The sequence below is a fragment of the Asparagus officinalis genome, chromosome 5 (assembly GCF_001876935.1).
Source record: "Asparagus officinalis chromosome 5, Aspof.V1, whole genome shotgun sequence".
Lineage (NCBI taxonomy): Eukaryota > Viridiplantae > Streptophyta > Magnoliopsida > Asparagales > Asparagaceae > Asparagus > Asparagus officinalis.
The window spans coordinates 96396591-96422186 of NC_033798.1; the positions used below are offsets into that span (position 1 = coordinate 96396591).

A 25596-nucleotide genomic window follows, 5' to 3' on the forward strand; every position below is an offset into this window, starting at 1 on the left:
ACCAAGCAAGCTTTAGAATAAATACATACATTTTCGACTCCAACTAAGACAAGTCATCATGGTTTGGCTTCTCGTATTGGGTCCGGGTTCACCCACTAAACTAGCGGGGTCAAGCTCGACCCTACAAGTGCAACATACTATCAACCGGTTTATTAGTGGGCCATAATTAGATAAAAGAGATTGATCACTCATTGTATGATCATAAATACATTTTCTAGGATATCAATTCTCCCTTTTAAATTATTGGTAACTCCCAAGTTGCCCTGTAAAGTATCAATTTATCTATTTTGCTCGTGAGTTATGTTTATGATTTCAATATTATCATTTTGTTAGTCTACGATCAATATTTAATAGGCCAATGATGCAACCGTGTTTTGTTGTGTTTCTTCATGAGCTTTTATCGTTTGTCTCATTTTTCCTCAAATTAAAAAACACTTTTCTTAAACTATTTTCTCTCAAAACTGTTTACCTTAATTCTTTTTATGAATTACAAAAGCATCCTTTAGATTGCAAAAAAATTACAATAAATGCAAAAAAAAATATTATCATGTTATTAATCTCTTAAATATTTTACTGTATATTTACACAATGATCACATTGGACACATGCACATAATTTAAAGGAAAAAAAAATAGTCAAATTGATACTTTACGAACAATCTACGAGTTCTTCAATATTTCAAAGTTAAAAATAATAATTTTGTCCTACTTTCTATATGGTGGAAAATTATAGGTAGATGTTAAACTTATATTTTATTTCACCCATGGATCAAACTGTAACATCCCCCGCCCCCACATTTTGGACGCAAGGAGTTGGAAGAACTGTGTGATACGGTATCCCATAAAACGATCTAATCCACTCACGACCCCACCGACGTAACATGGGCCAATGGGAACTCCCCAGCTAGGACAACGCCCATTTGCATCACGTGACCGTTGATCTCGACCCGCCATTTTAAATCAACTTAGATTCCAAACGCCAAAAAGGAAAGCAGCATCAAGTGGGCCCCACGGAAACCCGCGGCCCACCAACGACCTCAGACCAACCACAAGATAGATGAACCCGCCGCTCTCAGCCGCTCAAATCCGGCCACGCGTAACCCGACGGATTCTCCATCCCATCGCCTCCATTTATTAACCTCTCCGACGGCATTCTTTTTCATCGAACAGGTTCAAGAAACAGAGCCTTGAAAAAACAACATGATGAGGGACTGTGATTCTTGTAGATCAGCGCCGGCGTCGGTCTACTGCGAGGCAGACGCGGCGTCGCTGTGCTCGGCGTGCGACGCTGAGGTTCACGCGGCGAATTTTATCTCCCATCGTCACCACCGGGTCCCGGTGGTCGGAATGGAGGAGTATAATGAAGGCGAGCAGAGTAATTACGCTGCTTTGTTTGGTGAGGAGGTGGATGAGTATTTGGATTTGGTCGAGTTCGGTTCTTGCGAGGAGAAGAAGAGTGGGCTGAGCTTTGAGTGCGTGAAGAGCGAGGTGAGTGAAGGGGTTGTGCCTGTCCAGAGTTTAGTCGTGAATGAGGAGATGAAGGAGGATTATGATGAGTCTGCAATGAGACATGGGGTGGGTTTTTTTTTATTATCCTCAATTTCTTTCTTTTCTTTTGATTTTTTTTTTAAAAAAAAATCTTTGTAATGGTCTGAAAAATGTTTAATTGGAACTATTATGATGCCTATCTTATAGCTTGAAATTTCATGGTGGTGATTCATATTATGTAGGGTATTAGGAAATTAGAAATAGAGACCATGTCAGAGTTCGGATATTTGCTTGAGACGAGGAATACGAAAGTTTAGTTATGAATGCAGATGAATTGATATGTGATCTGTTACAAAGTTTTGCTTTACTCTTATATTTTATTTAAATCATTTTCTTTGATGAACTTGATTATAGGTCAGAATTTTATTAGCCTTGTACATGATAGCTATTTGATTTTGTTTTTAGTAGCTCAGCTGCCTATAGATTAAAATAATGACCGTTTCTAATATTTAATCCACAGTTCTGTTTTCTAAGGTCAAATTTTATTAGTCAATTACTTTTTTTTTTTGGGGGGGTGTGTTGCTCTTAAGATGACCTGCTAACTATATGGAATTTCATTTATTAGTCATTAGGGAATAGTTCGATAGAAACATATTTGTCTGATACAAAATTTAATACTGACCCTATGATCCACTGTCTCAGGTCCCCTTGTCATCCGTGGAAACAAACAGCGTAGTCCCAGACTCTACATCAAACCCCCACATTCGACCTTCAAAAGGAACCATTGAGCTCTTCTCTGGCCCTCCAATCCAAGTCCCAACTCAATTCTCCACCGTGGACAGAGAAGCAAGAGTTCTTCGATACAGAGAGAAGAAGAAGATGAGGAAGTTTGAGAAGACGATAAGGTATGCATCCAGAAAAGCCTACGCTGAAGCCAGACCGAGGATTAAAGGGAGATTTGCTAAGAGATCAGATGTTGAGCTTGAAGTTGATCAGATGTTCTCGAATTATGTGGTTGTGTCTGAAGAGGGGTATGGGATTGTACCCTCATTCTAGTGTTTTGTGAGGGGGTGGTATATATGTTGGTACTATTGATTCAAGACTTTATGCAGGTTTAATGTAGTTTGAAGCAATGAGGTTTATATGGATCATTGCTGTGAGCCTGCATTATTTGGTCTTCTTTTCTGTATATGAATGATTTTGCATCCTAAATTTGTTTGTTTCGCAAGCTCATGCTATTTTTTGCACGTGCATTCAGGGCAATTTGAACATGAAGGAGCTTGATGCTATCTTAAAGTCTCTACTATCTTAAAGTCTCTACTGTTGTATCTCAACCCAAAGTTCATATGGGAGCTAAGGATTATAATTTTCTCTGACAACCTAAATCAGGCAAAAATAGATGCACAGACTTGCCGTAACCCTGCTTGTTTGATCACATTTAGTTTTAGTATAGGAACGGATTTGCATCATAAACCTCAACTGCTATGCAGATTTCTGGGTGTTAGTTCATATTTCATGATTTTTCTTTTACCTGAATTAATATAATGATGTGTAAATTCCCTAAATTTGGTGATTACGGATTATACATTTACTCTTTTGACAACGTTCAGGCCAAATGGATGCATAAAGATTGCACACCCAAATAGCGACACGAGGGATTAATGGAGCTTTCATTTGGAAGACCTAAAGACGATAACTCTCATTTGGAAGACCTAAAGACGATAACTCTCAGTCGATACTTTATCGACTCGTACATGAAACTCCCTCAATCAGCACCCAATAGGTCCCAAGATCAATCAATCCATCCTGATTGCATTCTAATTACAACAGATTCTCCTTGCTTAAAAGGCTAAGAATACATAAATCTCTTGAATTCAACAGAGTAAACCTCTGCAAATTAAAGGGATAAACTCTTTCTGAATTAATGGTGAAAATGATGGTGAACTATCCCCTTGAAAATTAATTTCTCTTATTAGTTAACCCTTCTCAGGGTTTCTCCTTCCGGGGGAGCAAAGTTAAAAGGTGCTGGCTAATCTTTCCAATTCAAGGTATGTATGCTACAAATTTTATTGTCATTATACAAAATTACAGAAGTACGGTAAGGAATACAACCGACAATTCAATGACGCCATATGCCAATAGTACAAAGAATTAGCATTAACCAATAACAACAATACAGAAACCAACTCTAACAATAACTAGACAGGATAATAAAAGTTTATCACTAAAAAGGTATATAAATATGCAGTTGAAACTTACAAAGGTTCAATTAAAGCAAGAAACTGTGTTTTGCTTTAGGATGAGAACTTTGAAATGAGCTTATCGACATGAATGATTATATCATCAATCTGAGGCCGGATTGTAGGCTGAGGCTGGAGCATCCAAAGAACAAACTGATGAAGAGCTTCTGGGTAAGGGGGATTGGGACCTGCCGGCCATTTTACTTGGGCATTCATAATGGCAAGTTGTAAGCTTCCTCCAGATTCATCAAGCACATATTCAAAAGGGGATACACCATACCTGGAAGATTCAGTGTAAAGACAGAACTTTAAAACCCACAATCCAATAGAGTCCGAGAAACTTGGAAGTATAGAACATCATTATGAACCATCAATTGTTTCCTCAGGTCATACAAACAACATAATCATGAACGGTGACTCTTATTGAAACCACTATATGCAAACTACAAAATGGGCTAAAGGCATCAGAAGAATATTTACTGCTGTTATCTTCCTTTTCTTTTCAGATTAGAATTAAAAAATACATTTTCAATAACATTTGATATAAAAATAACTTATTTCTCAGTTGCATTACCATATAAATTAATTTAATTTCAATAGTTTAAACCCATCAGAAAACATGTTTTGTTGATTTCACATACATGGGTTTCAAAATTGATGTTTTAATTGTTCATGTCTTCCCAAATAAATGTTTCTTCAGAGTCCTATCCCCGTCAAAAACCTGCCTTCTCTGCTGTACCTGTGCTTCACTTTAAAACAAGTCCCCTTAATAATACTATTCTTCTAATCATAGAGATCGATGGATGCTTTTAATTTAAGGTCTATTGGTTGAAAATGAGAAGAAGAACATACAAACAAAGAAGCATGCAACTTGATGTATCAATGAAAAGAAACAAAACTCATACATTATAGCATATAAGGTACATCCCAGAGACCAAATATCTGTCCTTGCATCAATGTCAGTTTGGCTTGGGCAATCCCACAACTCAGGAGCTCGGAAAGGTGCAGAACAATGCTCAGCAGCCCATTCCTATACATATTCATAAAAGAAAATTAAGAAGTGAAGAACAATAACAGGTCATCAAGCTACTTACTAGAGCTGCATACGGAAAAGAATTTGCTGCAATGATTCCATACGAGAAGACTAAATTCTCAGCTCAAAAGGACAACAGTAATTTAGTGGCCACCATAAGAAGTTCATGGAAAAACAAAACTCAAAAGAGGATCATAATTCCAAACTTCAGTAACAACTACTTTTTCAGTTTAGGCGCTCAGATAAAAGAGTTAACTGCTTCAAAAATACTAAATAATATTGGATATCTTTATTCTTTAAAACACGGCCATCTGACTCATATTCCACGTGGTGGGAAAAACAACTCTCCAAAATCCATACAACAAAAATGTGGCTATTCATGAGTGCTTTTTATTTATTCATGAATATATATACATTTAACTCATTTCGACATATGTTCTCAGTTAATTATATACAAAGGAACCAAAATAAGAACTAGCTATAAAACTGTTAGCTTCTGCCTGCAACATAAGAGCATAAAGGGATGATGGAATCAGCAGAGATGTTGCGTCTTGATTCTCTTACTTACAATTTTCGTTCTCCTAATGTTAGTTCGTACAGCTGACTCCAAAAATACTAAATAATATCGAATATCTTTATTCTTTAAAACACGGCCATCTGACTCATATTCCACGTGGTGGGAAAAACAACTCTCCAAAATCCATACAACAAAAATGTGGCTATTCATGAGTGCCTTTTTTATTTATTCATAAATATATATACATTTAACTCATTTCGACATATGTTCTCAGTTAATTATGTACAAAGGAACCAAAATAAGAACTAGCTATAAAACTGTTAGCTTCTGCCTGCAACATTAGAGGATAAAGGGATGATGGAATCAGCAGAGATGTTGCGTCTTGATTCTCTTACTTACAATTTTCGTTCTCCTAATGTTAGTTCATACAGCTGACTGCAGATTTTTGATTCTCTTACTTACAATTTTTGTTCACCTAATGTTAGTTCGTACAGCTGACTGCAGATTTTCCTAACTAAAATTTTTCTGTCTTGCGAAAAAATCATAACCCACAATATTGAAACTGGTGACATCAAAAGCTTAATAGAAGATTAGGGCAGCTTCTGACCCTAAAATGCACAATAGATCTTAGTTAAATGAGTGTACACTTTTTGATCTCTAAACTTTTATTAAGTGGCAACCAGATTCCTCAGATACCCTTGAAGACTTATTCAAACAAATGCAACGCCACTCTGCAAAAGGTACATGGAATTCTACCCACAAATAAGTGGTCACAGGAAAATCTCAATTTTGTCAACATAACCAGTAACGCTAACATAACAGAAAAATGTCATGCCACTCACAGTCAGATTAATGCCGTGCGCCGTGTGGAAGCATGCTCGCAAACCAAACGAATCGTTGAGCGATGAGAGAAGAATCAAACACGAGTGCAATTCACAAATCAACAGCCAAAATCACACAAACACAGAGATATACATGGTTCGGCAATTGTCGACGTCCACGGGGAGAGGATGGGGAGATTTCATTATATGGAGGAGAATTACAATAGGTTACAACTCACAAAAACTCTCAAATATAACTCTAACCAAAGATCTCAACTCCCTCCCAATATCTCCCTTTCAAAGTGCTCAAAACAATGCTAATTCTCTGGTTAAGAAACCCTAAAAAACGTGTTTCTATTTATAACAAAACACAATCCAAAACAGGATGGGAATCTGAAAACGCGTCTGCCACACCCGGGTGTGGCACGCACCACACCCCTGACAATAGAGCAGATTCTGCCACACCCGGGTGTGACACGCACCACACCCCTGACAACAGGGCAAATTCTACCACACCTGGGTGTGGCACGCACCACACCTGTGACTTGCTGAATTTTCACATTTTTCAACACATTGAACAAATGACACCGTTTTCTACAATTCTCCACCTCGGCGAAGTATTCCTAAAACTGAGCCGACACCAACATGAGCACCAATGCGTCGTTTCGCCAAATCCGACTGCACCAATATAGTTGCCTACGTACCCCCTCTCCCAAATGATCAAGCCGCCCGTAGTTCATCCAAATGGCCTCGAAAGACCTCAACAATCACGATTCACAAATGTGCAATATGTTTCTACAATGATCGAACTTATTGCTCGGAACCACCTTCGTGAACATATCTGCTGGATTATCTTTTGTGTGAATCTTCATAAGCTTCACATCATCATCTTCAAGAACATCCTGAACGAAGTGATAACGAACGTCGATATGCTTCGTCCTCGCATGAAAGATCTGATTCTTCACCAAATAAATAACACTCATGCTATCACAATAAATGGTGATGGATCGCTGCGAAACACCAAAATCTTCCAAAAGTCCTCCAAGCCAAATCACCTCCTTAACAGCCTCTGTAATCGCCTATACTCTGCCTCCGTCGTCGATAAAGCTATCGTAGACTGCAAGGTGCATCTCCAACACACCGATGCACGGGTCAAAGTAAACACATATCCCGTCGTCGACCGGCGTTCATCCAAATCCCCAGCGTAGTCCGAATCTACGTATCTAATACATAGCTGCCCACTGCTAGTGTCCCATTCAAAAACCAAACCAACGTTGAGAGTACCTCGAATGTATCTCAAAATCCATCTTATGGCATCCTAATGACTCGGACCCAAGTCGTACATGTATCTTGAAATCATGCTCACTACTTGTGACATCCGACCTCGTACAAACCAGGGCGTACATCAAACTTCCCACTACGCTCGCATATGGAGTCTTTAACATCAACTCTCTATCTTCAACTGTCTTTGGTGAAAGGTCAGCTGAAAGCTTCAAATGGGCTCCCAATGGTACACTAACTGGCGTCGTCTCCATACTCACATTAAACCACTATAGCACATTCTTCAAATAAGTCATCCGTGTCAAACAAATTATGTCCATATCTCTGTCTCTACCGATCTCCATCCTTAAAATGCGCTTCGCTTCACCCAAATCTTTCATCTCGAACTCTTTCAAAATTTGTACCTTCAACTCATCTATAGCGGATCTAGAAATAGAAGCAACCAACATATCATTGACATAAAACAACAAATAAATGTACGCACCTCCTCGCAACTTGCGATAGTACACGCAATGATCAAACTGACTCCTAATGTACGAATGACCGAGCATAAACTCATCGAATCGCATATACAACTATCGCGGAGATTGCTTCATACCGTATAGCGATTTCTTCAATCTGTAAACCAATTTCTCCTTCCCTGCAGCTCGAAACCCCAATGACTGAGTCATATAGATTTTCTCATCAAGATCACCATTAAGAAACACCGTTTTCACATCCAATTGATCCAATTTCAAACCATACTGTGCTACCAAAGCTAGCAAGATCCGAATTGAAGAGTGCTTCACCACCGGAGAAAAGACCTTATTGTAATCAATGTCTTCTTCCTGTGCATAACCCTCCAACGTAGCTTTGAACCTCACGGGAGTGCCCTCAATGCCCTCCTTCGTATACACTCGCTTGCAACCAATAGTCTTTCGCCCCTTTAGAAGCTCAATAAGCTTCCATGTGTCGTTCTTTTGAAGAGATTTCATCTCCTCCCGTATAGCTTCCTGTCACAAATCAACCTCTGAACTCTGCTCAGCCTCTCTAAATGTAGTAGGAACCATCTCCTCGATACTCTCCAATGGAAGTGCATAAGCAATGATTGTATTCGTATACCTAGCTGACAACCGTATGTCTCTCCTGGGTTTTCGAACCGCAATCGAATCATGAACCTGAGCCGTCGGTCCCTGATTCTGCTCTGCTGAACGCTTGTATGCCTCTAAATGCTCACTGTGCTTGTCTGGTGTCACCTTAGACGACACTCTAATGGATATTATACCATTTTGACACTGTAAAGCTGCATCAATCTCCACCACCTGCGATATCTTCTCTCTCGGGGTGCTCTCCACCTGATGAGAGCTGGGAAGCTTCAAGATCAAAGCATTATCGAAAGTGACGTCTCTACTCAGCACAATCTTCTTATCAACTAGATCACAAAGCTTGTATCCTTTAACACCATGCTTGAATCCCATAAATATGATATTTCTACCTCGAGGTTCTAATTTATCAGTCTTCACATGATAAAATGCAAGGCACAAATACCTTGAGCTGATCATAATCGCGTGTTGGCTCTCTTGACCATATCTCCATAGGGGTTTTCCCCTCAATCGCAGATGAAGACAGCCTATTAATGAGGTGGCTCGCATATAAAAGTGCCTCAGCCTAAAAAATCTTCTCCAAACCACTCTGCGATAACAAACATCAGACTTTCTCCAGTAAAGACCGATTCAATCTCTGTCACCCCATTCTGCTGTGGCGTATGACTAATTGTGAAGTCTCTTTATACCCTTGTCTCGACATAACTGGGGTCTGAAGTGTACTCGTCGCCGTTATTGGATCTCAACGTCTTGATCTTTCTCTCGGTCTACAGTTCTAATCTTCTCTTTCGCTCCACAAATAACTCTAGGACTTCATTCTTATGCTTCATGGTGTACACCTAACGTCTAGAATAGTCATCTACAAACGTGATAAACTAATGTTAACCACCAAGTGATGTCATCTTGGTAGGACCCCAAATATCTGTGTGCACGTAATCCAAGATGTCTATTATCCTATGTACGGTTGTCCCGAACTTCACGTTAATCTTCTTGCCAATAACGCAGTGCTCACAGAATTTTATCTTTCCATTCTTGACTCCCTTCAATAACCCCTACTTGTACCAAACCTGCAGTGACTTTTCACCTGTGTGTCCCAAACTGTAGTGCTAAAATCTGCTTGCGTCCGCCTCTGAAACAGCTGAAGCTATCTGGCCAATTCCGATGCTCCACTTCAGATAATAAAGATTTCTAATGCGGACTCCCTTCATCACTATCAAAGATCCCTTAGTAACTTTTGCTACAACGTTCTCAAAATCACCTGAATCCCGCCTCTAAAACTCCAACGAAAATATGATTATTCTTCAACTGAGCAATAAATCTCACTTCATTCAGCTCTCAAACTCCATCGTGCATCCGAATCCTAACGATACTTATCCCACAAATACCACAAGATTAATCATTTTTTATGACTACCACACCCCATCAAGCTTCTAGAAAGATGCAAACTAATCTTGCTGGGGAGTCACATGATAAGTAACGCCAGAATTCAGCATCTAATCCGATGGATTCGCATGGTTCAGCTCTGGAGTAATCAATAGAGAAAAGCAGGAATCATCTGAATCATCACATTTAGCGACATTCACCTCATTGGCCTTCGGGCCCTTCTTGTTATTCACCTTTTCTCTGAGCTTCGAATAATCTCTTTTACAATATCCTTGTTCTTTACAGAAAGCACACTGGTTCTTTGCTAATTGGTAGTGACCTCTAGACTTTGACCTGCCTCTATTGTCACCTCTTGGATAGGGACTCCTTCTCGTCGATAAGGCCTCTCCTGAAATGCTAGCTCTGGAAGTCTCTTTGTCATTCCTCCTCAGATCGTAATTCGTCAACGTATTAGTCACTTTACTATATGTGATGGAAGATCTACCATTCAACAAAGTGAGTACAAAAGTATCATACTCCTCATTGGGTAAGGAGTCTAACAAAATAATCACATTGTACTCATTTGTTATCTTCTCATCAACGTTCACCAAGTCAGACAATAACTTTGTGTAGTTGTTCACATGATCCGCAAGTGAGGTACCCCTGGACATCTGGAATTTGAACAATCTTCGCAGCAAGTGCAAACGATTCACAACAATCTTCGTAAGATATTTGTTATTGAGAATCTTCACATCTTCATCGCAGATGTCACGCCAATCATATCATACTTCAATTCATATTCCAAACAAGACCTCATTACCCCACAAGCGTTTTGATTCATCTTGTCTCATATCGTCTCATCATATTTCAGTGGCATCTCATAGATCATGATGGTCTCTTCCAAATTTTAAACATTTAAAGCGTTCTGTACGTCGTTCATCCACAAACCAAAGTTAATTATACCATTGTACTTCACAACACTAATCTTTGTATTCTAAAGTGCAACATGAACTGTAGTCGTCACCGTCTTGCTGCTTTTACCAACTTCTCCCATTGCAAACTAACTCCAATTGTAAAGAAAGATTCAAACTTGATAGAATTAAGAAATTACCCAACTAAACCCTAGATAGGGTTCCAATACGATCTCCTAACCACACGAGAAAAGCAAGATCTCCAATGGCAACTTCGCAATACTATCTCCACCGAAGCCTAGATCTACAAGACCCAAGCTTCAAACAATGAATCTTCCTCCACCCAATGCAAAACCCTAGATCTGAAAATCTGAGCTCTGATACCACTTGTCGCGTGCCGTGCAGAAGCGTGTTCGCAAACCAAACGAATCGGTGAGCAATGAGAGAAGAATCAAACAGAGATATACGTGGTTCGACAATTGCTTACGTCCACGGGGAGAGGATGAGAAGATTTTACTATATGAAGGAGGATTACAACGGGTTACAACTCACACAAACTCTCAAATATAATCCTAACCAAAGATCTCAACTCCCTCACAATATCTCCCTCTCAAAGTGCTCAAAACAATTCTAATTCTCTGGTTAAAAAACCCTAAAAAACGTGTTTCTATTTATAACAAAACACAATCCAAAACAGAGTGTGAATCTGAAAACGCGTCTGCCACACCCGGGTGTGGCACGCACCACACTCCTAATAACAGGACAGATTCTGTCACACCCGGGTATGACATGCACCACACCCCTGACAAGTTCTGTCATACCTGGGTGTGACACGCACCACACCTGTGGCCTGCTGAATTTTCACGTTTTTCAACACATTGAACAATTCAACGCCGTTTTCTACAATTAATTCTAGTTAATGCAACCTAATATTAGGACTATCAGAATAGTTTCTCTGATGCGATATAGAACCCTTACCTGTAACTGTAAAGCTTCTGAACGCGATCGAATTTCCTTCTTTGCAGGTCGAGCACTTCCAAAATCCATTAATATGGCAAGAGGTGGCTGTCCCTTTCTATGCGTTATGAGGACATTGCCTGGTTTGACATCATTGTGAGCATACGGAGGATCAAAACTGTGCATGTGCTTCAGTCCTGCACAAAGCTGTCAATAATCATAGTGTTAAAATACAGAGATCCATACTTTACATATCTATAAGCAGGAGAAACGAAAAAGATGGAAATGCCTTGAAAATAACAGAGAAAAATTATCTGATCTTGGCTAACAAAGTGGAAATGAAAAGTTTCAGATTAAGCCAGGTTTTTTACACGCTGTCAATTGTTATGCCTTTACCTCATTATGTTGAAGTTTCCCGGGTATTCAAAAGTTGAAAAATGTTAACACAAACACAGACCCACTGATGACTGCCAGCATTCTAGATCAGCACACAAACATATCGCATTAAGCAAATTAGACTATTATCTCTTAACCTATAGAGCTCCTATCACCAAAGTTCGAGCATCAAACACAGTGATAAACAAGATTCAAAGTTCCCCAGTAATAGCACAAACTGAACGAGCTAAAATGTTGCACCCGTCACTTGATAAATTGTACAGTTTCATACTAATGTATGTTAAATATCACATTAGAGCCTTGAATCATCTATGGATTCACTTAATCAATTGCCTAATATGTTGCTTCATTTGTATCACACAATGAATTATTTTCAGGACATAATCAGGTATGAATCAGTACTATTATAAATTTTGTAATTCGGGGAAAAGGCTTTTTATTTAATGGACACAAAATTAATATCAAGTTTGCTCAACACAAATGAACATTTCAAAATTAAATTTTTCGTTAGAGTATGAGGGCTAGATAGAATGGTGTCAAACATCACTTTTTATATTGAATGAAATTAAGTCTACAATCAATTTGTAAACTCATTTGAAACAACCTGGCCTTGGGATTAACAATTAAAATTGCTGACAACAGAATAAAATGTTATTTCTTCAAAGATATATTGTCAATTAGGAATAAAGGGTGAGTATATAACACAAAATGGACGCGGACAAGGATGAGTATTTATTAATTATTAAATATTTCAAATTGAAAACCTGAGTTCATTTGTATCATTATTGCTCATATAGTTACATTCTGTTACTTCAAATGAAGGACCTTTAAACAGCAGTTGTAAAACAAAACGACTTTAAAATAGGAGAGTTGTTGCTGCATCTGAATTGAAGAGTGTTCCAACACTAGGAATTAGAATCACATCATGGGGTAAATGTATTTGCTATTCTAACTTTCCTAACCAAACATGCTATTCCATGAAAACACTTACCATAAGCAACGCCAACCACACTCTAGACTCTCCACTGTAACAGAGTGATCCAAGTGTATAGAACCTTATACTACCTTGTGTTTCTAACTGTCACTGAAGCACATGCTACCAGATTTTTGCAATGATCAAACATCACCTGACTAGCGAGGGTTGAAGGACATCAATTAGGGAACACAGAGATCATTTATCATATTGATACAAGCACTATCAATATAACTATAATCCAATAATAATGAACAAATGCTGCAGCCGCTTCCTCTCGACAATGTGGTCTGACTAAAAACCAATAGTGGAGGCAGGCAGAAAGAGGAAGCATCGATTTTAAGGGGAAAATATAATTTTGCAATGTAATAGAGAAAAACACTTGCAATCCAATCTCATCCTCCAGACACTAAAGAGTCTGTTAGGCTCAAACAATTGTTGAGGCAGGCCCAGGTAGGAAACAATATGAAACATCATCAAATCCATCCACTTAGGGGTACAGAGGGTAGTCTAGACACATAGATCATCCTATCTATCATTATTTAGCATTTTTTCCCGAATGAATTATGATAAATTCAGTGAGATCGGAGATCATTTTTACAGATGCAGACAACAACTTCAAAGATGCAACAAAAAACCATTTAAATCACCAAAAGAAGGTCCCAAACTACGGACACTATTCAGTTTATGTTTGCAAATAACAGAGCATTTTATGTTGTCAATCATGCATTAGCAGATACAGCACTAATTGAATTATTGAAATATGATAAAGAACCAAATAAGAAGGTTATTGCAAAGTAGGAGAGTGCTTTGTAGATCCACCTGTCGAAATATTTGAAGCACAGTAAAAGTCGGGTAGAACTCTTTCTTTGTTTGCATGGTTTTTGCATTGTCCAACAATGTTCCATCCAAATGAACCGGAAATAACAAGTATGCTTCGTGTTGCCATGATCCTTGTTGGTTACCCTGATAAAATCCAATTATTAACTAAAACATAATGTGAACCAAAATAACAACTATAGATTAAGTGAATAGGGCTTAATTTCTACTTATCTACACAAGAATGTTTAGACTAAGTCTCCCATAAGTCAGGTAAGAGTTGCAGCAAATATAAGTCCCTCAAGAAATATGCAAGGCGCAATTGGTCATATCATATGCAAACTTGGTGAACTTGGTATCTAAAGAAGAAAGCAATGCACAGAGATCTTGGAATTTAAAACATTTTGAAATCAAGGAGTGTTCCACCTATGCTAGTTTAAATTCATGACTTTATCATCACCATGCCTATAATAACCATTTGTGCAAAGATTTCATGTTCTGGACACACATAAAGCAAAGCTAATGCATTCTTAGATAACTAAGTAGTCCGTGTCAGTATAATTTGATAAAAAAATTCTTGCATAATATAAATTTCAAAAACAATTAACCACAAGGGAACAACTTCTCGACCTAAAGTTAAAAGAATGAATTTGACAGAAAATCTGAAACATTACCAATTTAGAGTGGAAAATTTCTAGTCACTGCATGCAAAGTACAAATACTACTTGTTTTTACAGAATTTGTGATGATTATCTCATTTCAAAACAAGGTATCACTGCCAACAATGAAAAACTAAACAGGTATTGCAGGATCCATTTACCTAGTTCTTAAACTTCCATAAGACTAAGATGCACATTTGATCAGACTAACAAGTTTACTTTAAACTACGGAACCATAAGAGCTACGGAACCATAAGAGACGCACATAAAGTATTCAGTATGAGGTTCTATATTTGCACAATAACTGAAGTTAAAAACATTCTCAAAGATAGTTTCTAATTCATTACCTTGACAGCAATGATTGCATGATCAAGAAGTGGAAGCAGATTAGGATGACTAAACAGAGAGGAAACGTGGATCTCTTCTCTCACTAGTGCCAATTGCTCCTCACTTTGAATAAGGACTTTCTTCATAGCATATGTTCCATCCTCTGAATCAACAATGAGAAACCAAATAAGACAAAGTGGCATTGACACCAGAGTGAACTCAATTAAGGCATCCCATAAGCATTTTAGCTAGCAAACTTTATGAATTTTGCAAAAAAGGGATACAACTATTAGTTAAGAAATTCAAAAAAAAAATATTAGTATATAAAAGTAGGCTTGAATTGCTTGTTTGCAAGCAAACAAAGTTAGATAGGGTAAAGTAGTCCAACCATATATGGCCATTATCCTAGTAAAAAAGATCTTCTAAGAAATGCATAAACATCAGAAAAATCAAATGCAAAAGAAGAAACAAGTTATAACATAAGAAACACGTTATTAACATTCTCAATGAACTATTAAAGTTTGTTCCTATATTCTAAAAGTCAATGAATGTAGAGGCAGTGATTGAACACATACGTCAAAATAAGTTACATAACATGGTCTCTCTCATCAAATTCTATCCTTTTCCCATCAAGGTAAAGCTTAAATCATTAACAGCGTCGACAAAGCACCCCAAACAGGATCAACCAAGTTACCACTATTGGCTATTAACTAACATCAACCTCAAAGATTTCATGCCAATTTACTAGTAACAAATTACATTCTCTTCTCTAGCCTAAGTCCTAATTTCTCATATTCATAGTTAAGAACACGAAGAAATCTCAGCCGATAAAGTCCAGTTACAAAAATCCCAGCCAAACTTAAGAAATTACTCAGATCACTGTACCCAAAACCAATTCCAACTAAACTTAGCTGAACTGCATCCATATTAAGCTCAAATCATCACACAGCAAGAACAACAACAACGAAAGATTCAACTTTGCGAGATACCCATCAGAATTCACGGCTAAATAAATCAACCCAAATCAAGAAAAGTAGGAAATTGACCTGAAATGTGAGAAGGGTTCTTAATCTTCTTTCCGGCGAGTCCGCCGCTGCCCTGGGACCCGCCGCCGTCGGAGACCACCTCCTTCACTAGGTATACATAAGCGAATCCTCCTTCGCCGAGTTGCCTCAAGATCTTGAACCTGTTCTCATTGATCCAAACGTCACCGCCGCCATTGACGGCGTCGTAGAGAGCGTTCAGACCCGAGAACGAGCATCCCATGATCTTCTTTCCGTCTTTGCCTTCTGCTTGCTGATTGATTTGTTGTCTTTGAGAATGAGATCGATTCAGAGATGGGATCTTTGAAGGAGCTTTTGATCTATTGTGGATCCATGACGGGGCTTTTCTTACGATTTTGGGTTATTAGAGGCTGCAAGTTTGAGTAGATCTAACTCAACTTTGCTCCCCCATCGCACTTGAATTTTGAGGAATTTTTTTGCCCTTTCTCCGTTTTGTTTACTATTTGCAAATTGACATTTTTATAGGAGATTGTATGTAAAAAGTCTCTCGTCCCTCTTTTCCCCTTCTTTTTTCTTTTCTTTGCCCTTTTCGATAATTGAAGTATTAGAAGTAAAAAGGCAGGTTATAGAAGTAACTTTCAGAACTATGGAGTACGAAGGAGTGGAAATAATTTTTTTTTTGTTTCATATGTTTTTAGAAGTAATGGAAGTAGAACTTCTTCCTCTTCATTTAGTTTTTTTTTGTTTGAATATTATTTGGAAATATTACTAGGAAGTTATTTTATCAATGAAAAGTTATTAGAAGTAACTAATAAAGAAAATATTAATAAAAAAATTATTTATTTCCTTATTAATATGCATTTCAACTACTTTTGAGCTACTTCTGAGTATTGAGGATTAGAAAAATATTTTGGAAGTAATAATGACACGTAGGCGTCACATAAGCATTTAAGGAAGTATTGGAAGTAAGTTTTTCAGAGAACCAAACATATATTTTTGTTTGAAAGTAGCAGGAGTAGCATCTACTTATTTTACTTCAGCTACTTCACAATTACTTTCGTGCAAACAAACAGGCCCTTAAGCAGGAAATCATGATCAACATAAGTATATACTACAATAAGATATGGCCATTAACCATTTAATATAAACAACTATTATAAAATAGATACAACATATATGATTCATTTATTATTTTGGAAACCTAAAATGCAATGACCAATGGTTTATTGATAATAAAGAAGAAAAATATTTTACAAAGAAATAAAAAATTAAGGAACTATTGTAATATACTAAAGAAAGGAAAACAAGAGATAAGAGGCAAGAGAAGAAGAGAAATTATAATTTTTATTCCTATTAATCCATTTCCATACATGGTACAATTTATAGATACATGATGGAAGATAAAATGACATTGAGCTAATGAAAAGATACCAAGTTAATAGTTCACATACAAAGTAATGCCCACATACATTTTGTCTTTTAGATTTCAACACTCCCCCTTGGACATTACTTCGAGATGTCAATGCCTCGTTAAAAACCTCGCTAGAAAAATCCAGTGGGAGAAAAACTAGTCGAGGAAAAGAGTACACAACATAAGTAGATTCTTGTGTTGTATTAGTTGCCTTAATAAAAACATTTGGCTAAGAAAACCCTGTTGGACAAAACTTAGCAAAAGGGAAAAAAGTACAATTATAGTCCTTCAAGGCGCAATCTTCGGGATTTCATTGAAAATTCGCTCCCCCTGATGATGACAATCTTCTGAGTCTATGCTAAGAAAAACCCAGTGAGACAAAACTTAGCGAAAAGGGGAAAAATATGATGATAGACCTTCAGGTCCCAATCTTCAGGATTGTTCTTTAAGAATTTGCTCCCCCTGTGCGCATACCAATATCGTTATATATTTCTCATAAGTTGATGTAGATAGAGATTTAGTGAACAAATCTGCAAGATTGTCACTTGAGCGAACTTTTTCGATGGTGATTTCGTCATTCTTTTGGAGCTTATGTGGATAAAAGAATTTTGGCGCAATATGTTTTGTCATGGTTCCTTTTACATATCCACTGCTCATTTGTGCAACACAAGCTGTATTGTCCTCATAAAAGATAGTGGAGGTAATATCGTCTTTCTCTAGACCACACGAGCCACGAATGTGTCGTATCAACGATCTTAACCATACACATTCTCTTGAAGCCTCATATAAAGTGATAATCTCTGAGTGATTAGAAGAAGTAGTCACCATGGTCTGCTTAACAGACCTCCAAGAAACGGCAGTACCACCACAGAGAAAGACATAACCAGTCTGAGATCTGGCGTTATGGGGATCAGACATATAGCCATCGTCCGAATAGCCCACCAATGTCATATCTTGGTTTCTTTTATAGAATAGTCCAAGATCTTTTGTACCTTGAAGATAGCGAATGATATGTTTACCACTATTTCAATGCCTCATTGTAGGAGAAGCACTATACCTTGCTAGCAAGTTCACCACAAATGCAATATCAGGCCTGGTGCAATTTGCGAGATAGAGGAGTGCTCCAATGGCGCTCAGATAGGGAACTTCTGGCCCTAACATTTCTTCATTATCTTCTTTGGGTCTAAATGAGTCTTTATCCACTTCGAGGGACCGGACGATCATTGGTGTGCTAAGTGGATGAGATTTATCCATATAAAATCTTTCCAAAATCTTTTTCACGTAGGTCGACTGGTGTAGAAAAATTCCTTCTGGGAAATGCTCAATCTGCAGGCCGAGACAAAACTTGGTTTTTCCCAAGTCTTTCATCTCAAACTCCGTCTTTAGGCATGAGCTAGCTTCTGTAAGCTCCTTGTGCGTTCTAATGATATTTATATCATCAACATAGACTGAGATGATACAGAAACCATTTTTGAATTTCTTTATAAACACACAAGGGCAGACATCATATTTGCATATCCCTTCTTCAGGAGGAACTCACTCAGTCAATTATACCACATTTTACCCGACTATTTCAAGCCGTATAACGACCTTTGCAATTTAATGCTATACATGTTGCGATTCTCATTTTCTCTCAATTCAGGGATTTTAAGTCCATCAGGGACTTTCATATAAATATTAGCGTCCAGTGACCCATATAAATATGCGGTCACGACGTCCATCAACTGCATATCTAAATTCATTGTTGCTGCCATTGATATTAAGTAGCGGAACGTAATATCATCCATAACCGGAGAATATTTTCATTAAAATCAATGTCGGGTCTCTACGTAAACCCTTGAGCTACTAATCTCGCTTTGTATCTCACCACCTCATTATTCTCGTTTCTTTTTTCGTACAAAGACCCATTTATATCCTACAGGGATAATATCATCAGGTGTACAGACTACAGGTCCGAATACTTTTCTTTTATTTAGCGAGCCGAGCTCTACCTCTATTGCTTCTTTCCATCTCTCCCAGTCTGAGCGCTTCCGGCACTCTGCTATTGACTTAGGCTATGGATCCAGATTATCAATGGAGATGAAAAGAGCTATCGTGGAGGCAAATATGTTGTCGACAACTGTTATAGTTCTATTATATGTTTTTTCGGTATTCACAAAATTTTAGCTACTTCTATGTTTATATCCACCAAATCTTCATCATTTCCCATAACATTTGGATTTGGTTGTTCCTTAACTGCAACCCCAGTGCGATGATTATCAAGTGCACATGTAAGTTTACTGGGGCTTTTGCCTTCAGGACGATCCTCTTCAGGAGGTTTTGGGAGTGACTGACTTTCTTTATTATATTTAGTTTGCCGCGGATTCTTATCTTTCGTACCGATCGGTCTCCCACGCTTCTGGCGTAGTGGAGCATCATTTGATATACTCAGTCCCTATAGGATTTCCACTCTTTGTGGTGCATTTACAGCAGTCACTCCCTTGTGATCAGTGAATGCGTCTGGCAACTTATTTGCTAAATTTTGCAAATTAATTATCTTATGAACTTTAAGTTCAGTCTGACTAGTACGTGGGTCTAAATATTGAAGATCTTTTTCTTACCACGATATTTCCCGAAATTCATTTATTTTTTGGTGTTTATCTCCCCCTAATGTCGGGAAATGATCTTCATCAAATATGCAATCAGCGTACCGAGTAGTAAATTGATCCCCTGTCATGGGCTCTAGGTATTTTATAATTGACAGAGTTTCATAACTGATGTATATACCTAGCTTTCGTTGAGGGCCCATAGAGGTACGCTTGGGTGGTGATATTGGAACATAAACTGCACATCCAAAAACACGCAGATGAGAAATGTTTGGTTCTTTACCACGCACTAGTTGTAAGGGGGAATAATCATGATATGCAGTGGGTCGGATTTGAATTAACGCAGCAGCATGTAAAACGACATGTTCCTAACAAGAAATAGGTAGTTTTGAATTTTGTAATAATGGCCTAGCAATTAATTTGATCCTCTTAATTAAGTTTTGAATTTTGTAATAATGGCCTAGCAATTAATTTGATCCTCTTAATTAACGATTCTGCTAAACCATTTTGAGTGTGGACCAATTAATTTGATCCTCTTAATTAACGATTCTGCTAAACCATTTTGAGTGTGGACATAAGGAACTGGATGCTCTACTTTAATACCCAATGCCATACAAAAATCATCAAATGATTTGGATGTGAACTCGGCAGTATTATCCATACGAATAGATTTAATTGGAAAATTAGGAAATTGAGCTCGTAATTCAATGATCTTTGCTATTAATTTAGCAAAGGCATTATTACGGGTGGATAACAAGTTTACATGAGTCCACCGAGTAGAGGCATCGATCAAGACCATAAAGTATCTAAATGGTCCTGATGCAGGATGAATGGGTCCACAGATATCTCCTTGAATCCTCTGAAGGAAAATGGGAGATTCAACATTCACTTTAGTACGAGAAGGGTGTACTATAAGTTTTCCTTTAGCACAAGACTCACAAATATAGTCTAACGATGAGGGGACATTGCTGCTTGGCATATTATGCCCAATTGAATTTAATATTATCCGACGCATCATATTTTGCCCAGGATGACCCAATCGCTCATGCCATAATTTAAATGAATTTTGGTCTTTAAAGTTTGAACTCATCGCAACATGGTTAGTATTAGGTCGGATATATGTGTAGTACAACCCTGAGGAGAAAGATGGAAGCTTCTCTATAACCTGCTTCCGACATCTAATTAACTGAGTCATGAGAAGATGTTCAGCACCATTCTCATTTTTGGTTTTAATATGAAAACCATTAGACCGAATATCTTTAAAACTAAGAAGGGTACGTTTAGATTCTGGATATAATAATGCATCATTGATAATTAATTCTGTACCCATAGGAAGTATTAGTGAAGCTCTGCCGGAGCCTACTATCAACACATTGTCGTTAGCAATGGTGGTTACACTTCCTTATTTTTCAGTCAAAGTTAGGAAAAAAATTCTATCTTTCAGGATAGTATGTGTGGTAGCACTATCTACCAAACACAAGATAGTCTCCTTCTTCATGGGTTGTATGCGAGAGTTGTCGTGCTATTTAAAAAAATGAAATATTCATATAAGCACAAAAAAAAATAAGGTAAAGGCATAATCATTTAAACAAACTCATACGAACTTGAAATTGTCTTACAAAAACATGCAGAATAAGTCTAGAACAATTCCAAATTATCTTAACAAAAGAAACTAGAACAAGTTTGAAAAAATGGAATAGACTAATAAAACATGCATAAATAGTGATAAATAACATGATCACTCCTGGTCACCAAAATCATCAAGCTCCATCTTCAATAAGTCATCATCGTCCAGATTCATATCTCCCATCTTCAATAGGTTATCATCATAATTGTCATCTTTCAAGGTCATGTTTGCTTCAGGCAAACTGCCATGATGTTTCTCACCTTGTTTTGCCTTCCCCTTTGAGTCCTTCAGCATTCTCTGATAGGCCTCAACCAAATGTTTCGGTGTACGACATGTGCGATACCAGTGGTCCTCACATCCACACCTATATCAAGCTTGCTTGTTATTTGCAACCTGTTGATGAGAGTTAGGCTTGTGTGAAGGAGATGTATCCTTGCTCTGACACTTACCACGGTCCTGAAGACCATTAGCATTGTGACGACCACGACCCCTACCACCACGATAAGACCTGCGACCACGTCTACGACCTCTACCATGTCCACGCCCATGAGTATTACTCTGATTTGCGGTATGTGCTTCAGGCACAGCTTGCGAACCAACTGGTCTAGCATTATGGTTGCGCATCAGAAGTTGGTTGTGTTTCTTTGCAACTAGTAATGCAGAGATCAATTCAGAGTGTTTTGAATAGTTTTTGGTACTGTACTGCTGCTGGAGTATAAGATTACTTGCATGGAATGTAGAGAGGGTCTTTTCAATCAATTCAGTCTCTGTAATGTTCTAGTTCTACTTACAGAGCTTCAGCTATGAGACAATGCGGTGGAGAGTTGAATTGTATTCAGTCACGGATTTAAAATCCTGAAATCGCAAGTTCAACTAATCATATTGTGCTTGCGGGAGCATAATAGCCGTCTGTTGGTCAAAGCGATCCTTCAGGGATTGCCATAGAATAGCAGGACCTTTTTCAGTAAGGTACTCATTTTTCAGGTCTTTGTTAAGATGATGACGAAGAAAAATCAATGCCTTTTCCTTCTGGGCAGAGGTGCTCTGAGAAGCTAGAACAATAGTGTTGCTTAAATCACAAGAATCCAGGTAGATTTCAACATCCAAGACCCAAGTCAAGTAGTTGCTGCCATCAACGACAAGCTCAGCAAATTCTCTTTTGGTGATGTTAGACATTGTTCAGAAATGCTATAATTATCATTAGAAGATATATCAATCCACCAAATTTATAAAATATTGCACTATACAAGGTGTGCATACAAACAGAAGCGAATAAATAAAGGAGCCACAAATAATTAGTTACAGTGCATGCCTCTGTTCTAATTAGCTAGGACAAGTGATCAATCAATAAAAGGTGTGCATTTGCAAATTGTATTAAACCAAACTGTATGAAATCAACATATAATAAATGGTTTATATGCATGTATATTATATAACAAATACGAGAAGGGGAAGATTCTATATATATAAAAACAAACAAAAAGTGAATGTTTGTTTATTTATTTTTACAAGATGAAAACAAATTGTATTCATAATAAGACCAACATACATGTTCGTGTGTTTATAAAAGGACAACTGCGCAAATATATCATCATCACATGATTCGCATAAAAACAAACCAAAGAATTGCATATCATATTGGACATAATCATAATCATTCGACGGAAAGATTGATACTATGTAAATAGACAAAGGCCGAATGTATTATTACCTTGCAGAAGATGTATACCTAAAAATCTTTGATACTATGTAAATAGACAAAGGCCGAATGTATTATTACCTTGCAGAAGATGTATACCTAAAAATCTATTACTACGAACCGATGATCACGAACCGGCTAGAGCCACTCGTGCTGATAACGTATTGTAATATACTAAAGAAATGAAAACAAGAGACAAGAGACAAGAGAAGAAGAGAAATTGTAATTTTTATTCCTATTAATCCATTTCCATACATGGTATAATTTATAGATACATAATGGAAGATAAAAGGACATTGGGCTAATGAAAAGACACCAAGTTAATAGTCCACATACAAAGTAATATCCACATACATTTTGTCTTTTAGATTTCAACAAGAACCTAATACTTAGTGATTTATTGATAATAATGGAGACCAATAAGAATTCAATGTTTTGAAAAAAAAAGGAACACCAATAAGACAACTAATGTTTTAGAGATTTATCAAATATCATATATGTATCTATAATTAATTTTGCTATTTTAGTATTTTATTTAACTAGATTTGCATAATAATTTTATATGAATCAAAAAAGACAAAAATAGGTATTTTTCTTTTTTCTTTTTTTATTGGCTAGTATAACAGAGGGGGAAACCCTCAGACAATAAACAAACTACGCACAAAGAGAACCATCCTTAGAGTGCATCACTTGAAGCCATTTCTTTCCTGCAATGTCTTGATCAATGAACTGATAAATTCAACTTGACATATCTTCGAGAACTGCACGGTCAAAATTCTAATCGATACATAATTTTGCAAGAAAGTCCGCTGCATGATTCGCCTTCTTGTATGATGCCCAAATTGGGGATTTTGTTCCATTATGATTGTGTTTAACGTACCTAACCGTGGCTATTTGTAGGGGTGTCCAATTGAGCGGTTCGGCCCGGCTCAGTATCAGGCTTGGACCAAGCTGGGCACGAACTCGGCCCGGGCTTGAGAAAAGCTCAGAAAATACGGCCCGATCAGATTCTAAGCTCGGGTGTAGGTTGTGTTGTTGTGTTGGTGAAGCCCAACCTAGTTATTAAATTTATATATTTTTAATATATATTTTATATATAATTATATTATGGTCATTAATGTATATTTATATGTATTTCTAAGTGTATATAGTTTTTTTGAGAAAAATGGTTGTAGCTTCCTAGTCCTAAATGTATATAGTTGTATATTTTTAAGTACGTAAGTGTGTGTCTCTATATATACACACACATACACATACTTGTAAGTATACAAGTACATTATATTATATATATATACTTATATATAAACTCTTATCACGGTATAGATACTAAGATATAAATATATAAGTATATATAATATAGTTATAAGTATACTTATATGTGTATATTATAGACTTATAGTTATATAAGTATATTTTATATAAGTACATAAGTACATAAGTACAATTATATATAAGTATATTGCAACTAGTATATATAAAAGTATATCGTATAAGTAAAGTATATAACTATACTTAAATACGCATAATATAAGTATGCAATAAATACATATATTAATATATAATACGTAATTATAAATAAGTAATATATGCTTATGTGATACTCTCTCTCTAAAGTTATAACTTATAAGTACATACAATATACTTATATATAATAATGTGCATATAATTTATAACTATATACTAATATGTAAATATATACTAATACATACTTATATAAATGTAATAAGATTAATCTAATTTTTAAGTAAATATTTGAAAAAACAAACAAAATAACAAAAAAATTTCTGGATTGGCCCGGAGTCCGGCCCGGGCACCCCGAGTCTAGGGCTGGGCATTTTGCCCAGCCTAGATCTTGAAATCCAGGCCGGGCAGGGATAGTATAATTGGATCACTGTCAAGACCTGACTATTGATTCGTATATGTTTACTAGTAAAAGTAAACGTTAATTGAAGGAAACAAATAAACATTAATTACTTGTTTGGTGTACTTTATAGCTCCTGGATCGCTCGCCGTAAAATTAGGCTGCCGTGCAGGAGCACTGTAGAATATTTGCCGACAGGGAGATTAAGATAAATCACACCAAGCATGCCCTGAATTTACAAGATTAGAGAAAATTCTACTTCGTTAATTATGTGCGTATTTGTGATTTTCAATGACGCCGGAAGGTAAAATTTGATGGATAAATGTCGATTCAATTTCAATAAGCACATGCATGCCCATATGACAAAAAGTATGCAGTCACATTGGAGACACTTTGTTTACTAATTAATCATGTCCTGGAGTGGGTCTAGATTCTCTATAATTTTGATTGTAGAGAAAGTCTAAAATTAACTATCTTAACTAATCATGTCCACTGAATGAGGATGTTTGATTGGTAAATTGTAGAATTTCTTTACAATTAAGGA

General features: G+C 37.0%; 3 protein-coding genes across 4 annotated transcripts; 1 reads left to right on the top strand and 2 right to left on the bottom strand.

The window, feature by feature from the left end:
- On the top strand, positions 1046–2678 carry LOC109840277 (zinc finger protein CONSTANS-LIKE 2). Of its 2 annotated transcripts, none has more exons than XM_020408850.1 (2): positions 1046–1487; positions 2190–2678. In XM_020408850.1, exons 1-2 carry the CDS (start codon positions 1200–1202, stop codon positions 2541–2543), a joined length of 642 nt encoding a protein of 213 aa, XP_020264439.1. In that variant the 5' UTR covers positions 1046–1199; the 3' UTR covers positions 2544–2678. The 2 variants fall into 2 exon arrangements, with proteins under 2 accessions (XP_020264439.1, XP_020264438.1); XM_020408849.1 differs by having other exon boundaries at positions 1053–1574.
- Positions 3530–16365, bottom strand: LOC109840278 (probable serine/threonine-protein kinase DDB_G0291350). Its single transcript, XM_020408851.1, has 6 exons — positions 15912–16365; positions 14886–15028; positions 13883–14026; positions 11713–11898; positions 4633–4757; positions 3530–4007 (listed from the first exon to the last, which is right to left on the bottom strand). The coding sequence occupies exons 1-6, from the start codon at positions 16129–16131 to the stop codon at positions 3782–3784; spliced, it is 1044 nt and encodes a 347-aa protein (XP_020264440.1). The 5' UTR covers positions 16132–16365; the 3' UTR covers positions 3530–3781.
- Positions 21862–22668, bottom strand: LOC109842213. Its single transcript, XM_020411118.1, has 2 exons — positions 22449–22668; positions 21862–22259 (listed from the first exon to the last, which is right to left on the bottom strand). The coding sequence occupies exons 1-2, from the start codon at positions 22666–22668 to the stop codon at positions 21862–21864; spliced, it is 618 nt and encodes a 205-aa protein (XP_020266707.1).

Bases quoted from the DNA above. Each gene is read 5' to 3' on its own strand.
- LOC109840277 (XM_020408849.1), top strand. From the start codon at position 1,200: ATGATGAGGGACTGTGATTCTTGTAGATCAGCGCCGGCGTCGGTCTAC. The intron at 1,575-2,189 runs GTGGGTTTTTTT...CCACTGTCTCAG, and splicing joins AGTCTGCAATGAGACATGGG to GTCCCCTTGTCATCCGTGGA.
- LOC109840278 (XM_020408851.1), bottom strand. From the start codon at position 16,131: ATGGGATGCTCGTTCTCGGGTCTGAACGCTCTCTACGACGCCGTCAAT. The intron at 15,029-15,911 runs GTCAATTTCCTA...TTGTTGATTCAG, and splicing joins GAACCCTTCTCACATTTCAG to AGGATGGAACATATGCTATG. The intron at 14,027-14,885 runs GTAATGAATTAG...GGATTTTATCAG, and splicing joins ATGCAATCATTGCTGTCAAG to GGTAACCAACAAGGATCATG.
- LOC109842213 (XM_020411118.1), bottom strand. From the start codon at position 22,668: ATGTCTAACATCACCAAAAGAGAATTTGCTGAGCTTGTCGTTGATGGC. The intron at 22,260-22,448 runs GTCCTGCTATTC...AGAACATTACAG, and splicing joins TGAGTACCTTACTGAAAAAG to AGACTGAATTGATTGAAAAG.